This window comes from Muscardinus avellanarius, assembly GCF_963383645.1.
Source record: "Muscardinus avellanarius genome assembly, chromosome: 2".
NCBI lineage: Eukaryota > Metazoa > Chordata > Mammalia > Rodentia > Gliridae > Muscardinus > Muscardinus avellanarius.
This window is the reverse complement of record NC_137787.1, coordinates 166969997-166981309: the sequence shown is the minus strand read 5'-3', so window position 1 is coordinate 166981309 and position 11313 is coordinate 166969997. Positions and strand designations below refer to the sequence as shown.

Sequence of the window (11313 nt, the reverse complement as noted above, 5' to 3'; positions counted from 1 at the left end):
GAATACTTCTAAGCCTAAGTGTGTGGTAGTTTGTTACTTCTAAGTACATTTTCATAATTTTTAAAATTTGCATTTTTATTGAACTGTTGACTATGTCAGTCTTATACTATTTTGTTGCTGGTTTGAACAGAATTATTTATGCAGAAAAATTCAATTGAATATCCATCACTTAAGTAGTGACAGGATAGCAACTTCAGGGATCTGTAAAGATCATTTAAATGGAACACTCATCTGCTCATTGAAGGGCAGATTATTTTGCATAAGTACTTTGATTAATATTTGTAGGAAAAAAACTCATTTTCCTGCAGAAGAAAATAGGACATTTTTAGAAGCAAAGAACAATCCTTTGTAACTCTTGAAAGCTGTCAGTGTTTAGTATGTAATCTCCTTTGCCATTTTAATTTCCCTTTTGTTAAGTATTCCCTTACTATATTAAAAAGTTTCCTGTATGTTATTAGTGGTCCTTGAACCGCCGTGAATGTTTGGGAATTGGTAGGAAGACAAAAAACTGGGTATTTTGACCTGACTGGGAAAATAATCTTTTTTTACTAGGTAATAACTGTGTTCATCCTTGACCTTCAAGCTCCAGTGTTTCCCCAAAATATAGCACTGGAGTTTATAGAAAGAATGGATGTGTGACTTGAAACGTCTGAATCTACTTATAAAATTAAAAAGATAATGGCTTTTAAATTGCAGTGTGTTAGATTCTATCAGGCAGGGGGATTAAATTAAGGATATATTGAAAAGATTAAGTCATATTATTTAGTGTGCCAGATTGAATACTTCTATGACTGACCAGATTATTAAGCTGGTGTTTCCAAGAATAGTTGGGGATAGGGTTGCCTTAAAACATTTTACTTAAGTTTCTAAAGCACTTAATGGTGCACTAGGTTCTCCAATCAAGTAAACTTTTTCTTCCTTCAAGGAAGAAAGGAGTGTCAAGGCATTATAGAGGTTTTACACATCAAGTATGCATAGTTTACACAAAGTAACAGTAATTCAGAAATGTAAGTGGTATCTCTCAACTTGTCATAGGGGTGATGTGTAACTACAACACAGCCTTTTCTGCATTTTAGTGAAAAAAGGTTGGCAAAGAAATCAGATTAAGTGGGTGTAATTACAACATTTGCCATCATGTAAGCACTTAGTAATTGTTCAGTGATTTTTCCAGTTTCCTGTTACTGAGGAAAACATCCATATATTGGGACCGAACTTGTTATAGTTGCAGGAAAACGGCCATGAAGTCTTGGTGGATGGGTCAGTGACTAACACTAGAGCAGGTGCCAGCAACCTTTTCTGAGAAGGTCTCAATATTGTACTCTGGCTCTAGCTGCAGTTCTAGCTCAGCTGCTGTTACCTGCATCAACAGCTGTGGACAATATATAACAAATGGTATGGCTGTGTTCCAACAAAACCTTATTTATGGGCACAAGTTTAAGTTTCATATAATTTCTATATGTCCTGAAGTATAACTCAATTTCCCTCTACCAACCATTTAAAAATTGCCTATATACCATAGTTTACTAGTAGTACAAAAAAGGGACTTCTTGCTATATGTTTGTTACCTTTCCAAGTTTTATACCTGGTTATAAGGAAGGCCTAATTCAGGTATGTCTCAATTAAGAGGACCAGAAACCATATTTCCCTTAAGGCGTCTCTAGTACCAGTCCTTATGCTCAGCTACATGGAATATAGCTAGCCTTATACATATCTGGGCCCATCTGCAGGCTGAAAATATTTGGGAACAATAAATTGCATTTGTACTGAACAAGTATAAGCTTTTTTGTCATTATTCGCTGGACAACATTAACAACTCTACAGTATTTACATTATATCGGAATTATAGGAATTTGAAGATAATTTGAAATAGGTATACAGATGTGTGGAGGGCTGTAGAACCAGCACCACTCTAATATTGAAACTTGACTATTTTTCTCATAATTCAAAAAGCCCTGTGAGGCAGGATTATTACTCCATTTAACAGAAAAATTTAGGTTCATATCAAAGGAGGGATTTGCATCTAGATTCTACTCATTACTTGGTTCTTTATTTCTTGACTTGTACTAACAAAAAAGAGTAGCTAGGCCGGGCATGGTGGCAGAATGTTTGTAATCCCAGCATTCGGGAGGCAGAGACCAGAGGATTGTGGTTCACAGACAGCCTCAGCTACTTAGCAAGGCCCTTTGCAACTCAGTGAGACCCTGTTTCAAGGTGGCGTACACTTGTAATCCCAGCGCTTGGGAGGCTGAGACAGGAGGATCGCACAAGTTCAAAGCCAGCCTCACTCAGCTACTCAGTGAGGCTCTCAGCAACTTAGTAAGACTCTTTCCAAATAAAGTATAAAATTGATTTGGGAGTATAGCCTAGAGGTAGCAAAGCCCCTGGGTTCCACCCCCAGTACCACACACAAAAAAAAAAAAAAAAAAAGGACTGGGGGTGTGGCTTGGAGGTACAATGCCCCTGAGTTCTATCCCCAGTACAAAAAAAAAAAAAAAAAAAACAGCCAAGGAGGTTCCTATTTGGTTTTAGGCTCTTATGTCCAGCAGATGTCTTTAGTAAATTTATATGGATTCTAAAGCCAGTGTGATTAAAACATTCAACTTCCCAATGCAGTATCCTTAATCATGGACCTGATGGGTTAATCGTCATTCATAGTGTGTTGGTGAAGAGGATGAAGCAGGACACAAGAAGAAAAAATTTTTTTGTTTTTTGTAGGTTAGCAACAAGTTTTTGTGTTATGGATTGCAATGCAGAATAAGAAAGAAAAGGACACAATGATAATATATGTATTTATTTTTCAGTGCTACTTATGAATTACTCTCTTTGAAACTAGACAGCTTTTTAAAGGTGTGATTAGTAAATACAAATATACATTCTCCCAAGATCGTATTTTCAGACACATGCCCTCTACTCCCAAGATATGTATATATCTTCTTAAAGCAGCTTCTATTTAACTTACATATCTTCCCAGCTGTTACTTCATAGTTCTAAGCCCGGCAGGAACTCCACAGTCCCCAGTTCTAGTGTTTCTCTGATTCTCCCATGTTGTTTCTCTCCCTGGCCAACGTTACATTGAAAAGGACATCCTGGCCCTAGGCAGGCTGGTGTATCTTATTCTGGCATCCCCCGTTTGCCTCACAGAGAGCCGCACATGCGATGCTGCTGCACACAGTACCACCTTTCTAGTGCACATTGTTTTGAAGTATTAACTAGAGCAGTTGTAGACCTGAAAATTTTCTCCATAGAAATGAACTGTTCAAGAACTGTAATTTTAGGAAAACTTAGTTCCTTTAATATCTAATGAAATTTCTTCCACAGATTATAATTAAAATTCATTTGTATACTCAGAAGTTTTTTATGCAAAAATATATACAGTACCTTCAGTTTGGACGTATTTTCTCAAAATCACAGGACAACTGCCAAATTCAGTGCTGCCGATAGGGCTTAAGTAACTCATTAGCCCTGTATGCAGGACAGGGGCATTTCATCAGCTCTGTCGATTTTTTATTGCTAAACACATCACTCAAGGTAAGTATAAAAATATTTATTGACTAAAAATAAACTTGTAATTCAGCAACTCAAAGTTGTAGGAACTTTTCTGTTGTTCCTATGTCACTAAATTAAGCCCTTGATTTTTCACATTAAGGAGAGAAAGAAAAAAATGCTAATAAGCATATTACTTGAGACATTTTTTCCCCAATCACCGTTGCGTTATTGAGCCTATGCATGAAAGTACCCAAGGGGCCACTCAGCAATAGTCCTTGGTTCTGACAGAGGCATCCAGTGGACTGCTGTACTGAGGTGGACTTGCTGTTTTCATCCAACACCTCTGTGCTGTGTGGTCTTGCTGTAAAAAAAGAAAATACTGTTTTCATCCCAAGTAGGGTCATTCAAAGATGCAACTATTATGTCAACTGTTTTTTTTTTTTTTTAAGCTGAATTCAGATTTCCTTAGTTGAAAGGAACAGTAAAGTATTAACAAGTCATTCTTTATCAAAAAGAATCCCTTTAGGTGTTTTATATCTGATGTAGAATCTCCCAATTGTACTAATTCCCTTTCTAATAATCAAATTCTTTTTTATGTTTAGCTTTGAGATGTTTCTCCTGTCCTTTAATTTTAAGGATCTGATTTTTCACTTGCCATGCCAAACAAAGTACAGCTAGTTCTTCCTCTCCTACAAGCTCTTACATACAGTCTCTGTGGTGGGAAGAATTAGAAAACTGAAGTGTCTGGATTTGAAAACCACCTTGTAACACAGTGAAATAGACAAGACAGCATGGGTTATAAACAGACGGTAATTAAACCTTTAAACAGGATAGAGGAAAAATGACAAGGAAAAAAAGATGACAAGCCGAGCGCCACCATGCCTGGCTAAATGCTTCTTAAGCTTTCTGTATTTTCTCCATACCTTTGCATTAAAAACTTGGGATTTAATCTCAACTTCAAAGGGTTGTGCATCACTTTCTTTGCAGTAACTTTCTGCCCCGATGGTATCCATAATGTTGCTTCCACATGTCTGCGTGTTATAGCCACTGTCCATCTGACAAGAATGAGGGGAAAAAAAGGATAAACCTGCAAACTCAATTCATATCTAGTTGACATAAAATTTATTTTGAGGAACTTAAATATTTGAGTCACTATATACTTTTCTTCATTACATGTAAATAAAAATGTATTTAATGTTGATTGTACTGGATGAATTTTTTTTTTTTTTTTTTTGGTGGTACTGGGGTTCCTGGAAACCCTTCTACCTCCGGGCTGCACTCCCAGACCTATTTAATACTTATTTGGAAACAGGGTTTCTTAAGCCAGCGAGGCTGGCTTCAAACCTACACGATCCTCCAGTCTCCACCTCCCAAGCGTGGGGATTACAAGCGTGCGCCACCACGCCCGGCCTCGATGAAATTTAAGATACATAAGTTCTATACAGAGAACTGTTTTTCAATGTAGTACTTTATAGTTTCTTCCGGTGATATGTGCCTTGTAATTATAAGCCACTGAGAACATGCTTTTCTGTTCCTTTGGTGGTCATACCTAGCAAGTGAAAACGAAGATGCCAATAACCTTCATCTTCCAATTCCATTTCCAAGCTTGTCTCTAAATGGCTTGATTGCATCTCTAAATAAATTTACCTAAAAGGTATGCCACTTTTAGAGTACTCAAAATAATATATATATTTTTTACAAAGTGTGTTATATGCATACCCAGTTGCTCATAATAATGTCAAGTGTTCTGTATGTTTAACCTTTCATGTTAATAAAAATTGTTGTAGTCTAAAACATGCGATTCTGGCCCAAAATAAGCAAAAGAATAAGAATCTAGCAAGCTTCCAGCTTGGAACATACATTATTCCCCTATCCATTGGAGATACATTCTAAGACCCCCCACATACCCCAAAGAAATGTCTAAAGCTGCACATAGTATTAAACCCTACGCACATCCTATTTTTTCCTACACCTACATACTCAAGATTTAATTTATTAATTAGGTACAGTAATGGGTTAACAATAGAATAAGTATAACTTTTAGTTAAAGTTATGTGAATGTGATCTCAATATCTTACTGCAAAAAAAAAAAAAAACTTGTACTTTCTACTTTTTACTTCAAGGAAAATACCTTACAGCTTCTCTGGTATATCCAAATTAGCAGCATCACTACTCTTCCACTTTAGGGCCATTATAACCACTAAACCAAGCATGGGAAGGAGAGATGGGGAGGGAAAAGGGCGGGGGTGGGGTAATGTCTAACTGGCCGATGTGTACATGTATGTCTACACAAGTTTTTTTTATCCCATTATGATATATAAATACATTGCACTCATAAATAATAAAACAATTAAAAAATGAAGTAAAATAAGGGTTACTTGGACAAGCACTACAGTATCGTTGTGCTACTCAATCTGATACCTGAGATGGCTGCTGAGTGACTGATGGACGGGTAGTGTATACAGCATGAATACACTAGGCAAAGAAGGGATGACTGACGTCCTGGGCAGGATGGTGAGAGACGAGATAGGGTTTCATGCTCTTCAGAATGCCATGCAATTTAAAACATGTATTTTTATTTCTTAAGTTTTTGCTTTAATGTTTCTGGACCATGGATAAATAAAGCCATGGAAAGCAAAACTGAAGACAGTAAGTGGGGACACAACTGTATATTTGCTGAATGAAAACAGCAGCCCTATATGGCACTGTATGCAATTTTTATTTTCTCCTTTCAACATCTTTGTTACTTTACAGATGAGGAAGCCAAGGCTCAGAAAGATTAACTTTGACGATGTCATGTAGTAACAAGGTGATAAAAGTCTGAGGCTCCAAAGCCCAGAGTCTAGTCACTGTGCAACACTCCATTTATTTGCATAATGCTGAGCAAAGAGACCAAAAAAAAAAAAATCTCCAAAAGGAATAACCTAGCACTCAACCCTTCCTTGCAAATCAGGAGCAGAGAAAGACTATACACTTTCGTTCCCCTCCTGAATATAAAAGCCTAGAGACTATTTTCTACCACTCATACTCCTAAGAAAAATGTTCCCAGTTTTTAGAGATGGACGCATACTTGCTCACGACTGGGAGCCATGTCTCATTAGAACAAACGCCTTGTGACATGTAAAATAGAATCTAACATTATATCTCAAGGGAAACATCTTGTTCTCTCATTCGATAGCTATTTGATCAAAAATGTAAAATATCGGATTACTTCCAGAGAATCTGCCAATTACTCTTCCTTCTAATAGTCTTCACTGCCAAATAACTGGCTCATAATTCAACACTAATACACAACAGTGGGGCAAGGGAAAATTTCTCAATAGTACAGGAGGCGAGGCGGTAAGGCACGCAGCCTGTCACGTTCTCTGGGAAGCTTAGGATCAATGGGAGGCCCGCTCCGAGGGTGGCTGACCTCACTGTCTCATCCCAACCACGGCCAGTGTCAATGCTGACTTCCTGAAATTTACAAAGCGAACAGAGCAGGGCTCTAAGCTGAAATCTGCTATGTTTCCCCAGTACGCTAACCCTCCAAACCACAAAAACTGGTAGGCGTGCCCACCCCGGCTCCTGTCCTACTATAAAAGTGGAAGGATGCCTCTGCCAATCCTGCTTGGGTTCCAGATTCTACCCCACCTTCCGCGCCTCAGTTACCTCCTCTATAAAATGGATGTCCAGTTTAGAGATTAAAGGACTTATGTAAGGTATCATAGGGGTTGGATTCTGACTGTAAGATTCTTGTCAGTCTAGTACCTGAAAAGAACACATAACTGATACCTATTAAGAATCCTACAGCCAGGTACATGCCTGTATTCACAGTACTTACGAGGCTGAGACAGAAGGATCACAGGTTTGAGACCAGCCTCAACAACTTAACTAGACTCTCAGCAACCTAGTCTGATGTCATTAAAAAAAAAAAAAACCAAAAAACGAGGGGTGTAGCTTGGAAGTTGAAAGGTCCTGGGTTCAATCCCCAGCACCAGGAAAAACAAACAAACAACACTCTACCTGATTCTGAATTTTTAAAAATCTCCCTTACTTATACTTAAATATGCCCCTACTGCTTAAAGTTAAAAAAAGGTCAAAACAAAACAAAACAAATAAACTACAAAAATATCTTGGATTCTGAAGTTCTCCTCTATCATTTCTTTTCCTTCACAACTCAGTCTGCACACATACCTTCATTACTTTACCTGTAACCTCCCCTCTATCCACGGTTCACCTATCCATCTTGTGGCTGTTCAATTACTAATTACTTCTGTTATTACTCCAGCAGCCACTGTCCAAGGCTATATTCCTTGCTTTTTGTTGTTTTTGCAGTACTGGAGACTGAACCCGGGCCTATTTTTTTTTTAATTCTTTTTATTTTGAAACAGGGTCTCACTAAGTTGTAAAGGGCCTCACTAACTAGCTGAGGCTGGTGTGAACCGTGATCCCTGCTCCTTCTGTCTCAGCTTCCCAAGTACTGGGATTATAAGCGTGCGCCACCACGCCTGACTATTCCTTGCTTATTTTGATCGTACGAACCATTCTTACTTCAGATACTCCATTACACTATTCTCTCCTGGTGTTCCTTTCTCCTCTTTGGCTGGTTCTCAGTCCCACTCAGGGGCTCTGTTTTCATGGTCCAGCCCCTCAACTTTCCTCAGGGCCCTGAATCCCAGCCCACTGCTGTTCTCACTTTCTATAGTCCCTCTGGTTGGACCTATCTACGTATTCATTCTGTTTTTATGACACACTAATATGTAATGAGTCTGCTGTGCCGGGTGTTTTCTAAAAGCACTGGGGATAAAAATACACAACAACCGCAGGGTTAATGGTGTGACTGGGAAGAATGCAAAGTTATATATGGAGCTCTGAAAGCACATGATGAGGTCTGTTCTGGCTAGTGTGTTCAGGGAAAGTTTCTCTGAAGGTTTGACCAATAATTTGTGAACTTAGAAAAAGAAAAAAAAAGAAAAAGAAAAAAAAGAAAAAAGAAACCAGGAGGAGTTAAATTGGGCTAGAGTTAATGGGATAGAATTCTTCAGTCTATGTGAAGACCCTCTGACAGAAAAGAATATGGATCTTCAAAATTCTGAAAAGCCAGTGGAACTGAAAGAAAAAGGTGGTGAGGAAGGCAAATGCCAGACCATGCGATGCCTTGGCGGCCCCATCACAGACACCAAACACAAAACGAAAAGTTAGTATTAGAGAGGCAGAAATTAAGAGCAAAAGGATTTTAAAAAGTGTTTTTACTGGAAAATCAAAAGGAGTTCCAGAGAGAAGAGTAAAAATGATTGAAGAGAAACCTAAAATATTATTCAAGAAAAGATCATAGAAGTAAAGTTTCCAGACCAGGGCATTCTGAGTGCCCAGGACAGATAATGATGAAAAAGAAACCCACAGTAAAGAAAAGAACATTGCTGAAATTTCAGAATGCTGTGTACGAACAAAAGATCCTACCCAGGTCCAGAGAGAGAGAGAGAGAGAGAGAGAGAGAGAGAGAGAGAGAGAGAGAGAGAGAGAGAGAGAAAGAAGAGAAAGAAAGAAAGAAAGAGAGAGAGAGAGAGAGAAGAGAGAGAGAGAGAGAGAGGAGAGAGAGAGAGAGAGAGAGAGAAGAGAGAGAGAGAAGAGAGAGAGAGAGAGAGAAAGAAAGAAAGAAAGAAAGAAAGAAAGAAAGAAAGAAAAAAAGACCATCTGCGCAAGATTAAGCATTGAAATAGACCTCTCGCCAGCACCTGCAATAGTCAAGGAGGCAATGCCTCCAAACTCTGGAGGACAATTATTTCTCAAGTCAAATGTGACAGAAGAATGAACACATCAGCAGAGAAGCAATGTCTTAGAAAACAGTCTTCCTTAGTGTCCCAGTAATATGAGAACAGGAAAAAGAACAGGACAGATAGAACAGGATATAAGTATAGAGAGAGCCGGAAGATACAGAACCCAGGAATAGCTAAGAGAATTCCCAGGATGACGGCACCAGGAGAAACTCTAGGATAGCAGCCTCATACCACGTTTGGAAGCCAAGCAATCCACCATAGAGTAAGACACAGGCTCTGGGAAACATGATCGTGCCTGAACGCTTGACAGCTGCCTCTGTGACAGAAAACCAATGCATGAAAACATTTTTATTTTGTGGTGCTGGGGACTGAACCTGGGGGCATTCTACCTTTGCTCTACATCCCATCCCAATTTTTAAAAAAAATTCTTTATTTTGAAACAGGGCCGCACTATACTCCCAGACCTATTTTATACTTTATTTGGAAACAGGGTCTCACTAAGTCACTTAGAGCCTCACTAAGTATCTGAGGCTGGCTTCGAACCCGTGCGATCCTCCCGGCTCAGCCTCCCAAGTGCTGGGATCACAAGTGTGCGCCACCGCGCATGGCTTGATGTGTAAATTTAAATGACTATATATGTAAAGTGGTTAGAAGAACGCCTGCGCATTAAAACACTACTTAAATTGGCCACTATTACTAGTTGTTATAAACTTGGAGCATGAACTCCAAAGCCAGACTGCTACGATCAAATCTTAGTTCTACCACTCACTAGTTATATATAAGCTTTAGACAATTGTTTTAACCCCTTTGATGGTCAGTTTTCTCATCTGTACATGGGAATAACAGTATGACTACTTTGAAAAACGGCCATGAAGATTCAGTGTATTAACCCATCACACGCCAAGTTTTCATTTCTCTGAACATAATAAATATTCGAATATTATTTCAAAGATACTGAAAATATGCCAGTCACAATGGCACATGCCCCTAATTTCAGTACTTATTGCAGTTCCAGGTCAGCACGTGGTAACTTAGTAAGGCCCTGTATCAAAATAAATAATTAAAAGGGCTTGCAATGTAGCTCCATGGTAGAGTGCCTCTGGTTTCAGACTCCACTCCTTCCTCCCCCCACACAAAAGGTACCATAAATGGTATATTTGCTGCTCAATTTAAGTTTTTATAGGTTCTCTACATCTGGGATGATGGGACAAAATTGGTTAAAACATGCAAAGGACTCAGAATAGTGGCCAGCACATAAGTGCTATGTCCGTGTTAGATGTTGTTATACTAGGGAAGGGCAGTTAAGAATTTCCTGTGTAGCTGGGCACGGTGGCACACGCTTGTAATTCCAGCATTCGGGAGGCTGAGACAAAAGGATTTGGGTTCAGGGACAGCTTCGGCTACTTAGTGAGGCCCTTTGCAAATCAGTGAGACCCTGTTTCAAAATAAAGAATAAGCCGGGCATTGTGACGCATGCTTGTAATCCCAGCATTCGGGAGGCTAAGATTGGAGGATCATGGTTCATGGACAGCCTCAGCTACTTAAGTAGTGAGGCCCTCTGCAACTCAGTGAGACCCTGTTTCAAAATTAAGAATTAAAAAAATAGGGCTGGGCGTGTGGCTCAGAGGTAGAATGCACCTGGTTTCCATCCCGAGGACAGAAAAAAAAAAATTCCACCTGTGAGTATTTTGAAGTTCTTTGAATTCTCTGCTCAAAAAAATACTCCAGCCGGGCGTGGTGGCGCATGCTTGTAATCCCCACGCTTGGGAGGCTGAGACAGGAGGATCGCGCAGTTTCAAAGCCAGCCTCAGCTACTTAGTGAGGCTCTCAACAACTTAGTGAGACCCTGTTTCCAAATAAAATATAAAATAGGTCTGGGAGTATAGCCCGGAGGTAGAAAGCCTCTGGGTTCCACCCCCAGTACCACCAAATAAAAAAATTAAAAAAAAAAAAATACTGCAATTACCTATAGAGGTAATTAAGTGAAGGGAAGCCCAGGGAAGGAAAGGAGAGATATACAGAAGAAAATAGGCCAGATAATGTTATGTGCACATATGTGTGTACCACT

The 11313-nt window shown here is 39.2% G+C and overlaps 1 protein-coding gene across 1 annotated transcript in view; it reads right to left on the bottom strand.

Moving 5' to 3' along the window:
• Nucleotides 1-3748: 3748 nt before the first annotated feature.
• The window catches only part of BORA (BORA aurora kinase A activator), a gene marked incomplete at both ends in the record, with an annotated part of 28792 nt that continues 21227 nt past the window's right edge, over nt 3749-11313 (bottom strand). The window contains 2 exons of the mRNA XM_080689484.1: nt 3749-3847; nt 4410-4541. Coding sequence (XP_080545610.1) covers nt 3749-3847; nt 4410-4541 — 231 coding nt within the window. The remainder of the gene's footprint in view (nt 3848-4409; nt 4542-11313) is intronic.